This window comes from Dama dama, chromosome 1 (genome assembly GCF_033118175.1).
Source record: "Dama dama isolate Ldn47 chromosome 1, ASM3311817v1, whole genome shotgun sequence".
NCBI lineage: Eukaryota > Metazoa > Chordata > Mammalia > Artiodactyla > Cervidae > Dama > Dama dama.
This window is the reverse complement of record NC_083681.1, coordinates 81,310,942-81,328,603: the sequence shown is the minus strand read 5'-3', so window position 1 is coordinate 81,328,603 and position 17,662 is coordinate 81,310,942. Positions and strand designations below refer to the sequence as shown.

The 17,662-nt window shown below is 59.9% G+C and overlaps 1 protein-coding gene across 5 annotated transcripts in view; it reads left to right on the top strand.

The window, feature by feature from the left end:
- Positions 1-11,106, top strand: part of SLC43A1 (solute carrier family 43 member 1) — a 33,001-nt gene extending 21,895 nt beyond the window's left edge. For all 5 annotated transcript variants that reach the window (XM_061153924.1, XM_061153916.1, XM_061153939.1 and 2 more), the window contains 8 exons: positions 1,031-1,206; positions 2,853-2,999; positions 3,092-3,127; positions 3,426-3,543; positions 4,568-4,709; positions 4,941-5,014; positions 8,771-8,894; positions 10,424-11,106. In XM_061153924.1, coding sequence (XP_061009907.1) covers positions 1,031-1,206; positions 2,853-2,999; positions 3,092-3,127; positions 3,426-3,543; positions 4,568-4,709; positions 4,941-5,014; positions 8,771-8,894; positions 10,424-10,630 — 1,024 coding nt within the window. In that variant the 3' untranslated portion in view covers positions 10,631-11,106. The remainder of the gene's footprint in view (positions 1-1,030; positions 1,207-2,852; positions 3,000-3,091; positions 3,128-3,425; positions 3,544-4,567; positions 4,710-4,940; positions 5,015-8,770; positions 8,895-10,423) is intronic.
- Positions 11,107-17,662: the final 6,556 nt, after the last annotated feature.

Genomic DNA, 17,662 nt, shown 5'->3' with positions numbered 1-17,662 from the left:
ACACCCTGCCCCTGTCAGTTCACACACACACACACACACACACCGCCCTGTCAGTTCACACACACACACACACACACACCGCCCTGTCAGTTCACACACACACACACACACACACCCCGCCCCTGTCAGTTCACACACACACACACACACACACCCCGCCCCTGTCAGTTCCCTAGGGCGCTGGGGTGATGCTCCGCACCCAAGCCCCTCGGCTCCAGTCAAGTAGCCGATCCTGGTCGAGCGGCCTCTGTGTGCCAGGCCCTGTGCCCAGCGGTCATTCTGGCTCGGGACGTGGGCTCTGTTATTAGCTCCACTCCTAACAGGCGCCGGGGGACACAGTGACCCTTCCTGGAGTTGCACCATTGGAGCGGGCCGGGGGTGGGGGCAGGACTCCAGAGCTGGGGCTCCCCTGGACTCCATGCTTTCATTGCCAAGGGCCTGAGTTCAACCACTGGTCGGAGAACCAAGGTCCCACAAGCTGCATGGTGCAGCCAAAAGGAAGAAAGAGCTTCAGAGCTGGAGTTCTTTTTTTAAAATGCGTTTATTGACGTGTAGTTGATTTACAATGTGTTGGTTTCAGGTGTATGGCAGAGTAACTCAGATGTACATATATTCTTTTTCTGATTCTCTTCCCTGCTAGGTGGTTATAAAATATTGGGTCTGTTTTCCTGTACTACGCAGTGGGTCTCTGCTGGCTGTTTTATGTTGATGCGGAGCAGTGTGTATATGTGGATCCCAGACTCCTAATCTATCCTTCCCTCTGCCCCGGCCGTAGCCAGAATCTGGGTCCTTAGCGCGGCCTCAAGGGCAACAGCCTATGTGGAAAGCGGCTTCATCCACCCTCCACTTAGCGGGTGCTGAGCCGGGCCCTGGGCTCCGAGCTGCGCAGACACAAGCCCCACGCTGGGGAGCACGTCAGTGCTGGGAAGAGGGGACTTGGCATCCCCTGGACAGCATCCGCCAGAGGCAGGCTGCGGAGGGTGGGCTCCGTGGGGCTGCTTCCCACGAGCTGATGCCCGGCTCCCGGCAGGGAGAAGACCAAACTCAGAGAGCTGGCCCTGGACCACAGGGTGACGGGGGACCGCTTCTACTCCTACGTGAGCACGGTGGGCCAGCGGCTGAGCCAGAAGGCCCCCAGCCTGGAGGAGGGGGTCCTCTTCATCTCCTCCCAGGACATGCCCGGCGGTGCAGAGAGCTCTGCGGAGAGTGAGTGTCCGTCCCGGGGCCGGCCTCGGGGGGTGGAGAGGACGGGGCCTCACGGGGCGTGAGCACCCTTGCCTGGGTGGTCATGCTCCCTCCTGAGTTCTCACGCCACCCCGCTGCGGGACAGGTGGGCCCGCCTCCCATTTCTAGAACTCCAGGATGCTCTGGTTCACGGGTCCTCGGTCGGATTCCTGGAACCCGGCGGCCGCTTCCGGAACGGGGCAGGTCCCTTCCAGGCCTGTGGGAGAGCGGGTTTCTTTCCGCGGGGCTCCCTGCAACCGCCAAGCCTCTTGGGTTTTTCTTTCCGCGGGGCTCCCTGCAACCGCCAAGCCTCTTGCGTCAGACGCCGCCCGGGGAGCCGGCCTCCAGGCTGAGTCCGCGAGCGCGCCGCGTTGGTGGGCGCCCCTGCCGGCCGCGGCGGGGAGCTGCGCCTGCCTCCCGCCCTGGCCGCTTGGCTCGGCGTAAGCCATGAGGTCGCGGGAAGACGGATGGGAGTCCCGAGAAGGGGGTTTGAGTCCAGCTCCCCAGTTCCAGGCCACGTGACTTGAGTGGGTCGCTTAACCCCACTCTCACCTTCCCCGTCCGTTAAACTAGCTGAGAACACCCTGATGCTGGGAGGGATTGAGGGCGGGAGGAGAAGGGGACGACAGAAGATGAGATGTTGGATGGCATCACCGACTCGATGGACATGGGTTTGAGTAAACTCCGGGAGTTGGTGATGGACAGGGAGGCCTGTGTGCTGCAGTCCATGGGGTCGCAGAGAGTCGGACACGACGGAGCGGCTGAACTGAACTGAAGTGCACCCACCTCACAGGGAAGTTAGTTGGGAGGATTGAAGGAAGGGAGGATCATGAACTCTCTGTAAACTGAGGCATGCTGTGAGGTTATGACGTGGTCCCCGCTGATGGGTACCCCCGGCAGAGCTCTTACGGGCATGAGCTGAGTCCGAGGACCTGCGGCTCCCAGCCCTGGGACCTTGGGCAGGTCATTGGCTGTTCTGAGCTGCAGTTCCCGATCTGTAGGATGTGCTGACCACTGGGTTGTAGGACAGACACCGCCTGCGGTGCGGGAGACCTGGGTTCGATCCCTGGGTTGGGAAGATCCCCTGGAGAAGGGATAGGCTACCCACTCCAGTGTTCTTGCCTGGAGAATCCCATGGACAGAGGAGCCTGGCGGGCTGCAGTCCGTGGGGTCGCAGAGTCGGACACGGCTGAGCGACTGAACACAGCACATTTTTGTAACATGGGATGACGCATGTCAGATGTGCAGCACACAGCAAGGGCTTGGTAAACAGCAGCTGGAGTGACTACCATGCCAAGCCTGGGGCACACACCCGGAGGTCACCTCAGCATGTTCTGGTGAGGGAGTTCCCTGGTGGTCCAGTGGTTAGGACTCCGTGCTCTCCCTGTGGAGGTTTTGGGTTTGATCCCTGGTCGGGGAGCTGGGATCCCACAAGCCACGCAGCGAGGCCAAAAAAATAAAAGAGTCTCCTAGTGAGACCATTACAGAGTCGGGCGACTCGGAGGCTGGAGAGGCTAAAGCTGCCCCTCTCTGAGGCCACAGCGGCAGCACGCCCACTGGGGCACCCGCTGGGACTTGCGGCACGCTGGAGCTCAGGGACTCAGGGGCGCCCCCCGCTGTCCCCCCAGAGTCTGTGCCCCTGCGCAAGAGCCTCTGCTCCCCCATTTTCCTGTGGAGCCTCCTCACCATGGGCATGACCCAGCTGCGGGTCATCTTCTACATGGCCGCCATGAACAAGATGCTGGAGTACCTGGTGACCGGCGGCCAGGAGCATGGTGAGGTGCTGCTGAGCCCCCGGGGGGCTGCGGGTGGGGGCACACACTGGCTGAGCTCCCCTCACCCTGGCTTCCCCTCCCACCCCCAACAGAGACGGACGACTTGAAGCAAAGGGCCAAAGAGACAGGTAGGAGAACAGAAGATTGGGCCCGGGCCCCCACCTGCCCTGTCGCTGGGTTACCCATCCTTGGGTCATGTGGCCTGGCTGTGTGGGGGATCTGAGAATCTGGGGGTCAGAGGGGGTGATCTTGGCGTTCCTCCTGCCTCTGCTGGAGGCGGGTGACAGTACCCAGTGGGCTGCCTGGCTGTGTGGGCGATCTGAGAATCTGGGGGTCAGAGGGGGAGATCTTGGCGTTCCCCCCTCTGAGGCTGGGCTGCCAGCTCCCGCCTGCCAGCCCCTGAGCCCGCTCCCCTCCCGCCCCCAGTGGAGTTCTACTCCTCTGTCTTTGGGGCCGTGCAGCTGCTATGCCTTCTCACGTGCCCTCTCATCGGCTACGTCATGGACTGGCGGATCAAGGACTGCGTGGATGCCCCCACTCCCAGGTGACCCGCCCTGGGGTGGGGACAGCCCTATGCTTTCACATCAAGTGTCTTATTTCAATCTCCCCAGGGCCCTGGGAGAGGGGGGGCCCGTGTGCATTTTACAGATGAGAAACTGAGACCCAGAGGGCATGTGGCTGCCTTGATAATGAGCTTAGCTGGCAGTAAATGCCACCTGTACACTGCGCACCTGCATTGCCCTATTTAATCTTGCACCGGTTCCCTGAGCTAGGTACACACATTATTATGCTCGCTTCCCAGAGAAGCTGAGACGCAGAAAGGTTCAGGAACTTACTCAAGATCACACAGCTTTTAGTAGGAGGTTCCAGAACCTTTGTTATGATGAGCACACTCTAGAGTTAGGTTAGGAAGAGATAGATCCAGTGTGTTAGATATCTACTGCTGTGTAACAAAGTACCCTCAAACTTTGCATCTTTAAACAACATTTATTATCTCATCGTTTCTGAGAGTCAAGAATCTGGGACTGGCTTAGCGGGGTGGTTTTGGCTCAGAGTCTTTCTGAGTCTGTTCAGACTGGTATAACAAAATAGCAGACAAGATAGCTTAGGATCGGTGGAAATTTATTTCTTATAGTTCTGGAGGCTGGAAGTCCGAGATCGGGGTGCCAGCACTGGTGGGTGAGGGCCTTCTTCAAGGTGGCATATTTCTCACTATCGTCCCATAGAACTTGTGGCTCAGACAGTAAAGAGTCCAGCTGCAAAGCGGGAGACCTGGGTTCGATCCCTGGTGGGGAGGATCCCCTGGAGGAGGGCATGGCAGCCCACTCCAGTATTCTTGCCTGGAGAATCCCATGGACAGCAGAGCCAGGCGGACTACAGTCCAAGGGGTCGCAGAGTCAGACAGTGTTGAGCAGGCACGCACGCACACCAGATGGTGCTGGAGGAGCCATGCTTTGAGAAGCACGTGGCTGGAAGGGAGACTTTCTCCCTTTCCTGGTGCCCTGAAATGGGAGGGAGGGCCACTGAGGAGGTCAGGGCGGTGGCCAGTGACGGCCTGTCCTCTGCAGGGACGGGGCGGCCACCAAGTCCGTCCGACCACGCTACCGCGAGATCCAGAAGCTCACCAACGCCATCAATGCCTTCACCTTGACCAACCTGCTGCTCATGGGTTTCGGCATCACCTGCCTCATCAACAACCTACACCTCCAGGTACAACTTCCAGGCGCACCCTGCCTCTCGGTGCTCCCGACGGCTGAAGGCACGGTTCCCCCGGCGCCTGCCTCCAGCGGCCGGGTTCCCACCCTCTGGGTCTGTTTGCTGGGTTCTCCAAGAGGTGTTTCCGGGAGGTCAGCTGGGCGAGGAGACCGGCCGTTGGCTCTGTCGCCCTCCTCGCCCTCCCGCCCCCGCCCCCTCTTCACCTCTGCCCTCTCTCCTTTGCAGTTTCTGACCTTCGTCCTGCACACCATGGTGCGCGGCTTCTACCACTCGGCCTGCGGGGGCCTCTACGCCGCGGTGTGAGTCAGCAGGGCGGCGGTCTTCCCGAGGGCTCCCCTTAGCGCACCCTTCCCCAGCCTCCCTCCCTGGAACGTGGGCGTCTGTGGCGCTTGTGGTGAAGACCCTGCCTGCCAGTGCTGGAGATGTCAGAGATGCGGGTTCGATCCCTGGGTGGGGAAGATCCTCCAGAGGCGGGCATGGCAGCCCCTTCGGTATTCTTGGGCTTCCCTGGTTTCTCAGATGGTAAAGAAACCAGCTGCAATGTGGGAGATCTGGGTTTGATCCCTGGGTGGGGAAGATCCCCTGGAGGAGGTCATGGCAACCCCCTCCCGTATTCTTGGGCTTCCCTGGTTTCTCAGATGGTAAAGAATCCACCGGAAATGTGGGACACAGGGGTTCGATCCCTGGGTTGAGAAGATGCCCTGGAGGAGGGCACGGCAACCCACTCCAGTATTCTTGCCTAGAGAATCCCATGGACGTAGGAGCCTGGTGGGCTACAGTCCACAGGGTCACAGAGTCGGACACTACTGAGTGACGTAGCAGCAGCAGCAGCAGCTGCAGGGCGTGAGGATCTGGAGGTGGTCCAGCTCACTGCTCTCTCCCAGCTCCCTAGTGACGGGGCGCTCCCTGCACCCTCTTGGGACACGGACTCTGCCGTCAGAGCATCCTCCTTTAGGGGCAGCTGACATCTCTGGTTTGGCCCTGCGTCTCCCTCCACAACGCCCGCTCCCCTTCGTGGAGCGGCCCCTCTGCCCGCGTCAGCCCTGCTGGAATCTCCAGACCGCAGTCTCTTTGCCTCATAACGTCCCTGCTTCATGTGGGACAGCCCCCTCCCTGGCGCCCCGTTCCCCTTCCCCTGCAGCTTCTGGTTTCCACACCGAGTGTCTCTGCTCTACGTGTGATGGCGAAAGAAGGGCGGTAACACTGTAACGGCTGTGGGCGCTTACTCCACAGCGGGCACAGGTGAGATGCTGTTCAATTCAGCCCAGTCGCTCAGTCGTGTCCGACTCTTTGTGACCCCATGAATCGCAGCACACCAGGCCTCCCTGTCCATCACCAGCTCCCTGAGCTTACTCAAACTCACATCCATCGAGTCGGTGATGCCATCCTCTCTCATCCCCTCCTCCTCCTGCCCCCAATCCCTCCAAGCATCAGGGTCTTTTCCAATCAGCCAACTCTTCGCATGAGGTGGCCAAAGTATTGGAGTTTCAGCTTCAGCATCAGTCCTTCCAATGAACACCCAGGACTGATCTCCTTTAGGATGGACTGGTTGGATCTCCTTGCAGTCCAAGGGACTCTCAAGAGCTTCTCCAACACCACAGTTCAAAAGCATCAATTCTTCGGCGCTCAGCTTTCTTCACAGTCCAGCTCTCACATCCATACATGACCACTGGAAAAACCATAACCTTGACCAGACGGACCTTTCTTGGCAAAGTAATGTCTCTGCTTTTTAATATGCTATCCAGGTGGGTCATAACTTTCCTTCCAAGGAGTGAGTGTCTTTTAATTTCATGGCCGCAGTCACCATCTGCAGTGATTTTGGAGCCCAGAAAAATAAAGTCAGCCACTGTTTCCACTGTTTCCCCATCTATTTGCCATGAAGTGATGGGACCAGATGCCATGATCTTAGTTTTCTGAACGCTGATCTTTAAGCAAACTTTTTCACTCTCCTCTTTCACTTTCATCAAGAGGCTCTTTAGTTCCTCTTCACTTTCTGCCATAAGGGTGGTTCATCTGCATATCTGAGGTTATTGATATTTCTCCCGGCAATCTTGATTCCAGCTTGTGCTTCCTCCAGCCCAGCATTTCTCATGATGTGCTCTGCATATAAGTTAAATAAGCAGGGTGACAATATACAGCCTTTTCCTATGATGATCCCTTTTCCTATTTGGAACCAGTCTGTTGTTCCATGTCCAGTCCTAACTGTTGCTTCCTGACCTGCATACAGGTTTCTCAGGAGGCAGGTCAGATGGTCTGGTATTCCCATCTCTTTCAGAGTTTCCCACAGTTTACTGTGATCTACACGGTGAGACGTTGACCCCCTCCCCTATCCCGACCCCCGGGGGGAGGCTGCACCTGGGCCGGGGGTCACCCTGGATTCCAGATGCGCATTGCTCACAGCCTGAGTCACGCTCCACACTCCACAGATGCCACGCACGTCCCTACTCAACACCTCTGGCGATGCCACGCCCGTCCTGAATGGCTGCTGCCTCCCAGCAGTCTCCCCGAGTCCGCCCTTGCCTCCTCTGGGATTTCTAACACAGGAGCTGGAGACACCCGTTAGGACACACGTCTCTTCCCGTCTCTCCACGGCTGCCTCTCTCGTCTCACGTAGAGTGAAAGCCAAAAGCTCTGTTATGGCTCCAAATGTCATGCTGGGGGACGTCCCTGGTGGTCCAGTGGTTAAGAATCTGCCTTGTGGTGCAGGGGATGCGCATTTGATCCCAGGGCAAGGAAGTAAGATCCCATAAGCTGTGGAGCAGCTCAGCCCAGCTGTCACGGACTGGAGAGTCCGTGTGCCACAGTGAAACACACAGCAGAGAGCCCTCGTACCGTGTCGGAGACCCGCTGTAGCCAAACATAAATACATGAACACAAAGAGGCCCTGCAGGGTCTGGCCCCCGGGGGCCTCTCCCTTCCCTTCCCCACCGCGCTCACCCCCGTCTCCCGCTGCAGCTGCCACATGCTGCGGAAACCTCACGTGCTCACCCCCCAGCACCCCTCTTCCTGGCTCATTCTCCCCCCAGACGTCCACAAGCTGTCACACGCTGCTTGGGGCTTTACCCAGAGGGACTCTTCTGAGCCCTCCCCACCTCCCTAGAAACCCCCCTGCTCTGCTTAGCTTCGTTCCTCAGCGCTATCACCTTCTAACACGCTGTGCTTTCTTGGGTTTTGTCCGCACCCAGTGGCACGCGCGATCTTAATTCCCTGACCAGGGATCTCACCTGTGTCCCCCTGAAGTGGAAGCTCGGAGCCCTAACCGCTGGACCACCAGGGAAGTCCCAACGATGTGTTTATTTTGCTTGTGGTGTGATTACTACCCAGCCCCCCAGAATGCCACCTCCAGCTGTGGTTCTTTGCTCTCTCTCCACGCACCTACAACAGTGCCTGGCGCATGGTAGGAGCTCAATAAATAATGTGTCAAAAGCAAATCAGCCCTGTGAGGTTAGCACTCTCCCTGTTTTTAGGGAAGGAAGTGAAGTTCAGAGAGGCTGAGTTACTTGCTGCTATCACACAGCTGGTGGTGGTGGTGGTTTAGTTGCTAAGTCAGTGTCTCACTCTTGTGACCACATGGACTGTAGCCCGCCAGCCTCCTCTGTCCATGGGATTTCCCAGGCAAGAATATTGGAGTGGGTTGCCATTTCCTTCTCCAGGGGATCTTCCCGACCCAGGGATCGAAGCCAGGTCTCCTGCACTGCAGGCAGAGTCTTTACCAACTGAGCTAGGAGGGAAGCGCATCACACAGCTAGTAGGTGCCAGAAACCGGCTCTGGAGCCTTCAAGTCATAGCATATACCCCTGAGGCCAGGGCATATGCGGAGAGCCTGAGATTTTTTAAATGTTTGTGCCATGACACTTGGGACGTTAGCTCCCCAGCCAGGGATGGATCCCTCACCTCCAGCACTGGGAGCGCGGTCTTCAGCACTGGACCGTCAGGCTCACCCTGAGCTTGAATTCTTAACCTCTGCCTCGCCTGGTGGACAGAGCGTGCCGTCTGGGGGGAGGGCGCCGGGCTGGAGAGGCGCACGCCTCACGCGGGGTCCTGCCCGTCCGCAGGTACCCCTCCAAGCACTTCGGGACGCTGACGGGCCTGCAGTCGCTCCTCAGCGCCGTGTTTGCCCTGCTGCAGCAGCTGCTCTTCATGGCCATGGTGGGGCCCCTGAAAGGAGAGCCCTTCTGGGTGAGCCGCAGTGGGGCGTGGGGGCCACGGGACGCTCCCTGCCTGGGTGCAGCTGAGGAGCTGGGGGCGGGGGGCTCTCACCTGAGGTGGAATCGTTCATTCTTATCTCAGCAGGAGGCACCTGGGAGGTCTCTCCTCTGGGGGTTCCCAACTGGCGGTGGGGCAGACCTCCTTATAGATGCCCCAGCCTGGGCCCAGGACGCTGTAATCTCCCTGGTGACCTGGGGATTGGCCCAGTCCTCATCCAAGGCAGGGACCTTCTCTCCTAGAAAGGGGCTCCTCCAAACCCTCCGAGTTCAAACACCCCTTGTACTGGGGCACCAGCCCTTGATCTTGTTGGAAAGGCTTTTCCTCGCATTGAACCGCCCTCACCTCCCTAAAGCTGACATCTGCCCCAGGGGTCCACGCACTCCCCTAAACCCTCTCACCAGACCACGACAGCCGCTGTGTCCCGAGCGCTCACCAGGCGCCGGTTAGCACATCAGGGCAGGGCAGGCGCTCAGTCGGGTCCGGCTCTCCGGGACCCCACGGACTGCAGCACGCCAGGCCTCCCTGTCCATCCCCAACTCCGGGAGCTTACTCAAAGTCATGTCCATCGAGTCGGTGATGCCGTCCAGCCATCTCACCCTCTGTCGTCCCCTTCTCCTCCCGCCTTACCTCTTTCCCAGCATCAGGGTCTTTTCCGGTGAGTCAGTTCTTCGCATCAGGTGGTCAGAGCACTGGAGCTTCAGCATCAGTCCTTAGTGTATTTATACTGATCGCGGCCACCACGGCCCAGAGGAGGAGAAGTGGAGACCCGAGGTGACTGGCCTGTGAGCCACCCCGTGAGGAACCGGGCAGGCTGTGTGCGGGGTCTGAGCAGGGCCTCCTGGGCCTGCTGCCCTGCTGCACACGGCACCCGTGATCGCCCCCCAGCATCCCCCCACAGGACCCCACCGCCCACGTCCTCAGAGGCCCAGGCTCCCAGCTGACACCGGGTCATCTGGGCCCTGGCATCAGGTGGGGTTCAGACCCGGCTCTGGAGCTTTACGGGCATCCTGTGAGACGCTGGCAGAGAGCGACTGCCCACAGCCAGGGCTCGCTCTGTGTATCTTCCAGCCCAGAACCAGTCCCTCCTAAAGGAGATCAGCCCTGGGTGTTCATTGGAAGGACTGGTGCTGAAGCTAAAGCTCCAATCCTTTGGCCACCTGATGCGAAGAGCTGACTCATTGGAAAGGACCCTGATGCTGGGAAAGATTGAGGGCGGGAGGAGAAGGGGACGACAGAAGCTGGATGGCATCACCGACTCAGTGGACATGGGTTTGGGTAAACTCCGGGAGCTGGTGATGGACAGGGAGGCCTGGCATGCTGCGGTCCATGGGGTCGCAGAGAGTCAGACACGACTGAGTGACTGAATCGAACTGCAATGAACAAGACCCGGGGTGCAGACAGCGGCCTTCTCCTCCCTGAGGGAGGCTGAGCGGCCCCTGAGGGTGATGAGGGTGGACAGCTTGACTCTTTTTTTCTCTTTCTCTCTCTTCACTCTGCAGGTGAATCTGGGCCTCCTGCTCTTCTCACTCCTGGGGTTCCTGCTACCATCCTACCTCTTCTACTACCGTGCCCAGCTCCAGAGGGCAGATGTCGCCCGCTGCGGGGGGGGCCCTGAAGGCGCCCAGCGGCCCCAAGGCGGCGGCCTAGCCCCCCGCGTCCCGGAGCCTGGACCACAGGCGGCCGTGGCCGGGTCAGAGGGACTATGACTCTCCCTGTGACCTCCGCACAGCGCCAGGGACCGTGGATTTATAAATACCGGGAGAAGTTCTATTTTTGTGGGGACAGGTGAAAAGGAAAAAGAAAGAAATCCCTGAAGCCATGCTCCATTGACCGAAGACACCCCCGTGCCAGGACCTAACCTTCCCAAGCCTGGGGTTGGAGGGCCTGGGGTGCGGCCCTGGGCTTCCTCTGGGCCTCGCCAAGGGGCCTGCCCGCTGCTGCCCCCTGGGGGCCTGTGGGGTCAGCGAACAGGTGACCCCTCAGTTACGCAGGGCCCAGGGTATGTGCGATCGCGTGTGGAACTCCCTTCTCCTCCGGGGAAAGGGGCCAGAGGTGTGCCCGCCGCGTCCTGAGGCTGCTGCGTGGGAGGGAAACCTCTCCTGGGGGCTGAAGGGCGGGTTCTATCCCTGCCGCTGCTGCCTGCAGATCTCAGAGGAAATAAAAAGGGAAGTGAGAGACTGGCTGCGGTGTGCCTGCCTGTGTCTGTAGGGGGGTGGGGGGGCGGTGTCTTCCCACACCTCCATCCCCCTTCCTCACCCGGGCTCAGCTGGGCAGTAACTAGGACACTTAAGGTGCCAGCCTGTCCACCCCCAGCTGCCTGTTTCAGCTCCTGTTCTCAGCCGTGCCCTGGAGCAGGAGGGAGGTTGGCATTTCTGCCTACCCATGATCAAGGCAGGAGACTTTGGGAACAATGCTAAGGCGCACCTCTCAATCTTTCTTGTCGGGCGTCTCTGGGGCGGTCTGTTGAAAGTAACACTTTTTTTTTTTTTTTGGGGGGGGGGTCGTGTTTAACTTAAAACTTCATGCAAATTTCGAGCTTCATCTTGTGCTATATTTATATTTACTTTCAGGAATAAAGGGAGACTTTAAAAGTTACCTGCATCAAGGGCAGACACCGTCTTTGAGGGCAAGGGGCCTTCCAGGAAGCTCTACCTCATTTACCCCACTCCTGCCTCTCTTTCTGTCCTGGGACATAAACCTGAAACTCACAGAAGGGAGAGACGCGGCAGGGAGGGGCCCAGCTACACAGGTACCTCACTGCGTCCTCACCGTAGAGGTCGGTGTCTCCAGGTCGCTTTGTAGAGAGAGGAAGGCTCAGACAGGTTAAGGCACAAGGACACAGAGCTGGTAGGCGGTGGGGCTGGGCGTTGTGGCCGCTGAGTGAGAAGCTCAGGTCTGTCGAGCCAATCAGCGGCAGAAAGGAGGATCTGCGATTGTCAGCCCAGCTCTCTGCTGCCCTCTCAGGGTGGAAAGGAACCACAACGGCCTTATGCACCACCCTACTCCCCCAAAACCTAGGAGAACCCCGAAATAATGGCCCTGCAGGACAGCATTACAGAGAGGCCCTCCCTTTGTCTGCAGTTCTCTCTAGAAGCTGATTCAGTAGGCTGACCCCCCCGTTTGACTGATGTCCAGCGAGGTCTGGAGACGTGGCTAAGCCACACGGCGCATCCAGGGCTGCTCGCAGCCCAGGCTCCTGGCTTCCCACGGTGTCCTTTTCGCAAAGTAGGAAACCAGATTTGGACCGCATCCGCCAACGGGTTGGACGGGCTCCCAGCGGCCTTGCCCGGGTCTCGCTCCCCTCTGTGCCCGGGGACCTCGACTTTCCGTCCGGTCCGGTGGAAGCGGATCATAGAAGATGAAGGGGAGAGGGACGGCCCGGCTGTGCGCCCCCGACTGCTCTGCAGGCGGCGCTGCGTGGCTGCGGCTGGGACGGGGTGGGAGACTGGGAACGGGGGGACCCCACGCCCTCCCTCGACAGCCCCTGCCGGCTCTCCTGGGTCGCATCTCCAGACCCCTCCCCTGAGATAGCCCCGTGCCCCCCGACCGCGGCGCCACCGACCCTCGAGGCTGAAGGAGGGGGTCTCCACCGCGCCCCCGCCCCTGCCCAGAGGGCGTGGGACCGAGTGGGGGACGCAGGCGGGGATCTCGGCCTCCTTGGGGCGGCGTGTCTTCTCGCCCGGCGTCCCCGGGGCGGGGGCGCTTGGGGAGGGGGCTGGCGGGGGCGGCCGCGAGCTGGAGCCTGTTTGTCGCGGCGCCGCCGAGTGGAACAGATGGCTGGGAGAGGGGGAGAGGGTACGTGGCGGGGAGGAGGAGGCTGCGGGGGCCGGGGGCTGAGGAACGCGGGATTTCGACGCCCCGAGTCTCCCGGGAGAAGCGCCCCTCCCCACCTCTTCCCAGAAAGAGGGGGCGGGCAAGCGCCTGCCCTTTCTCCCCCCACCCCGAAAACCCCCCCACAGACCCCGCCGTCCCCCCAGGGGCCCCCAGGACCCCCCAGAGCGGGCGGCGTCCAGGCCGCCGGGACGCAAGGGTTAATGGGGGTCCCCACTCCCGCTCCGAGGGGCTAGGGGGAGGCGTGAGCGGGGCGAGACTTCTGGGGGAAAACGTGCTAATTGGAACCTCACGCAGATGAGCTGGGGTGGGGGTTGGGCAGGGCACAGAGAGGGGGCCGGGCCGAGGGACCCGAGGGGTGGGCTGGGGGCTCCGGCCAGGGCAGCGACGGGGACCGCCGCGGAGGTCCGGGGGTCTTTGCAGAGGAGGCCGGCCCCCGACCCTGTGCCCCAGAAGGACGCGGCTCTCTCAACCTCCGGTCGGGGTCTCAGAGGCCCCACGAAGGGGGCCGGCAGCGTGCAAGTGAGTGTCCCCGCCAGTGGCGGCTCACCTCGGGCGCGACTCTCACCGCGGCCGCGCCCGGTCTGCCTCCTGAATCCTTCTCCGCCCCCATCAGCCGCATCACCCTGTTCACGCACGAGTCCTGCCCGTGGCTTCCGCCAGGATCTAACTTCCCTCCCTTGGCTTTCTCCTGTCTGCCCCCCTGGGGCCCACACCACCGCCGAGGAGCTGTTTCTCCGCCTTCAGAGAGCTTCCTAACTCACCCTCACGTGTGAAAATGTAGATTCCAGGACTCAGGGGGAAACTGGTCCACTGGGTCTGAGGGGCTCGGGAACCTGCGTCCTAACTGTTTGCCACCGAATCAGATGGGAAAGACCCTCACTTTCAGAAACACTGGGCAGGGGCTGGGAAGACTGGACAAGCCTTCCTCAAGGGCGGCTCCCAGCCCCTCTCCACGGTCCTGCCCTCCCGGCTCGGTGTGGCCACCGCGGCTTCCAGGGGTCGAGGAGGCGCCAGAACGGACGGAAGGAGGCAGAGAGGGAGGAGGCAGGAGTAACCAGTGAGTCTGCACCTGCTGCGCCCCTCTGAGCTGGGCCTTCCCTAGCCTTTCTCCCTCTGAGCGGGCTTCCCGGCCCTCTGCTGCAGCGGGGAGCCGTCGTCAATCAGGCCGCCAGCTTTGCTTCACTATCTCCCTTCCCTTCCTCACCTCATCTGAAGTTTCTAGGAAGGCCAAAGACTCCTGGGGTGGGCCATTTGGGTCTTAGGAGGGAACGGGTGAGCCCGAGTCCCCACCTCCCCAAGAAAGAGGCAAAGGCACCTCTGGGATTGAAAGAAAACCAGAGGAGGGGGGCAGGGCTCAGGGAAAGATAACAGCAAAAGATGGGTCACCTTCCAAGGGCCCAGCACTTACTCCCCACGACAACTCCCTAAGGCAGGAGCTGTCGCCCCCAGGTTGTAAATGCAAAACCAAACAAGGGATGCTCAGAGAAGTTAAGTGACTTACTCAAGGTCACATCGCAAGTGGGAAAATAACTCGGTCATTCACACCTCTGCGTCTTCCAGAGCCTTTCTCAGGAGGCTGCTGGGAGCTGCCCCAGGCCTGCCCTGCCGGCCCCAGCCCCGGGGGTCGTGGGGACGGGAGAGGGGACCGTGCAGAGATGAAAGGGGAACATCTGATAAGTCTGGCTGGAAGCATTAAAAATTCATCTTGAAACCTGACCCTGGCTGGACCTTGGGCCTGCCACCTGGACTGTCCCGGGCCTGGCGGCCTCCCAGAGCCTGGTGGGCAAATGTCACCTCCGCAGGGTCCTGGGAGCCCCCTCCCACCCTCACCCTGCAAGTCTTCGCCTTTCCTAGGAGAGGGGTTCTCTCGTGGATTTGGGAGCTAACATCGGGAGTCAGCAGCTCAAAAACCAGGGATGACAATCCTCCCCCCACTCTGAGTGTAAGAACCTTAGAGGTTTAAGGGCTTATAGACCTTGTCATCTGGCATCCTTCTCTGCCTCTCCCCAGGCAGAGAGATGCTCATGCTCAGGTTAGGATCCCCGCGCCTGACTGTGATACCCACGGTGGCCGGCAAGGGGCAGCCACCTCCCGGGAGCCGGCCCTAGCCTGAGCTGCTCCCAGCAGCTTTGAAGGAACAGAACCCCACGGTTAAGGTCAGCAAGATGGAGCTTTGGCCTTTGGGAGGGGCTCTGGACTCTGTTTTCTGAAGCAGGGGGCGAGGGTCCCACGTCTGGGGGAGACTGAGGAACTTTAGGAGAGGTGCAAAGTGGGTTTGTGGGGTTCACGTTCATGCTAACGGAAGGCCCACATGGTGCAGTCTTTCCAGCTGGAGTGAAGGTGTGGGGGGGAGGCCGGGAGAGAAAAAGATAGAAAGGCAGCGGGGCCCGGACGCTGCAGGGCCTCCGAGGCTTTGCTGAGATGTTTTATCTTTAACTTGCAAGGGAACGGGGAGCCCGCGGCGCGTGCCTGAGTAACAGAATGACATAATGCGAGTTCTGGTCTGATGGATCTGGGCAACATGGGCCAGCGGAGTGGGAGGCAGTGAGAGCGAATGCAGGAAAACGGGAGAGGAGGTTACTGCTATTTCCTTCCACGTTCTAGGCATGAGGTAATGAGGAGATGCAGCCGGGGAGGGGATGGGAAGGAAGGGCTGGGCGGGCCCTAGGTGGGGGCCGGGTGGGTGAGCCCAGGGGAGATTCAAGGAAGAAACTCACTGCCACTGGTATCCGGCAGCCAGAGACCACAGAACGCAGGGAACACAGGCTGGGGGCGGGCCTGCGGGGAGGGGGGTCCAGGAGGTTCCTCTCCGGCTGGGCAGTCTTGCACAAACCCCCTCCCCTCTCTGTCCCTGGGTGTTGGACTGGATGGTGTGCAAGGCCCTCCTGTCTCAGGGTGTGAAGCTCAGGCTTATCCGTCTGGGTTGTCTGGGGTCTGGGCGTGTGAGATCTCGGGGCGGTCTCTGTGCGGGGCGTCAGGGGAGCAGCTGTGCACGCCTGTCGGTATTTGGGGTGCATCTGCCTGTTTGTGGGGCCCGTGGGTGTTGGCGTGCCTGCATGTGCTCTCTCTTGCTCCGCTTTGGTGCGAGTGTGTGTGAGGGAGCATGTGAGCGTGGGTGTGCACGTGATGGGCGTCCATGGGTCTGTCTGGGCGGGTGGGGGCGGAGGTGGGGGAAAGTGGCCTTGCTGTCGGCTTCCTCCTGAGGCTCACACACCCCCCTCGCTTTCACCGTTCTGAAATAGCATCTGGACCAAAGGCCCATGAATATTTCACGACGATAGTTCTGTGACCTGGACCGCCTGCTTCTGATTTACCAGCATCCTTCCCCCACCCCCTCCCTGCCCAGGCTCCGGCAGTCCCTCCTCCTTCAGAGCTCTTGAGGGCTGGCCCCCTAAGCCCACTCATCAGCCTCCTCAAAGGCAGGGTGACACGCGCCCCCGTGAGACCCCAGACTCAGCACTATCCACTGCACCCCAACCTCACACCTTTATCCAAAGTCCACTTGCTTCAGGCCTTAGATGTTAACTCTTTCCAGTCTCATCCTCCTCTCTCCACCATCCTTCTGACACCCCTGGCCAAGGCCACAGACCCTCAGCATCCTTGAGCCCTGGCATCGTGATGTCCTCTTTCCATCCCCAGCTCCCCAGTTACATTCTTAACCCTAAATTTGAACCATCCAAGTCTCCCCCAATTGCTTCTGGCAGACGAGACTCACCCAAGTCCTTCTCAGCCAAGGCTCTCCCCTTTCCCTAGCCTCTCCTCCACACACTGGAAAGATGAAGCTTCTCATCATACCTCAAGCGAGCAAGGCACCCCAGCTTGGGATTCTCATCCCCCTGATCACCAAAAATCTCTCGGCTTCTCCACTAACCCGCTTGGAGAACTGCTTCTCTGACCCGATTCCTCCCTAACGTCTTCTGCCTCACAGGAGCCAAGGGTAAGAGCCCATTGGTCTACAGGGTTGCTGTGTACAGCTGTGCAGGTTGTACCCTGCACAAGAGCTGAGTGTGAGCCGAACTCCAGCCTTATGCTGTTTGCTAAAGTGTCTGCTGCAGTTTGAAGCCGTGGTGCCCCAAGGAAGAGGTGTCTTTTTCAGGTTTACCCAAAGCCATGTTTGGGCCGCCCATGTTATTACTCCTCCTTGCAGGGGGAAGTGAGAGATGCTGCTTTTTCCTTTCTGAAGGAACAGGACCTGGGAGAGAACCATGAGCCAGGCTGGAGGCCTTCGCCAGGCCTGGCTCCTCCCGCACTGACAACTCGGGTGGGCTGCAGCTGCTTCTCCTGGACAATGAGGAGGCGAGGTGGGATCAGCACACTCCTGGCTTTCGGATTTCACCTGACCTGCCCGGGACCCCAGGGTCACCCCGTTCCTCCTCTGCCTTCATTTTCTTCTGGTAGGGGCAACAGCAGGAAGCACTTGGATGCTGTGGAATGGCTCCCGATTGCTTTCTAACTCTCCCGGCCCCTGAAAGCATGATGGTTCTAAGCCCTTCTCCCACTTTTGAGATCCTGAGCCAATAAACTTTACAGGAGATAAAATAATAGAATTTTTTAATAAACTTTTTTCCCCCCCCAAACAATGTCTGTTGATCTTCACCACACAGGGGCCATGGTGGAGAGGAAGCGTTCTCTCCAGGCACCCTCAAAAGTGTCCAGAGTAGACCTAGGAGAAAAGTATTTCTCCAGTGTCGGGAAGTTGAGGCGGGGGGTGAGGATAAGCAGAGGCCTGGGGCTGGCCTGGCGTCCCTCCAAAGGGCTCCCGAGAGCGGCGCCCTTCTCGGAGCATACGAGGGCTCTGCTGGTGGGCGCTGCTCCTCAGACAAAGCCCCTTTCGAGTCCACCGTGGGCGCTGGGGGACGGGGTCCGCGGCGGCCCGGGGTGCCCACTCAGCCTCGGGATGGGCA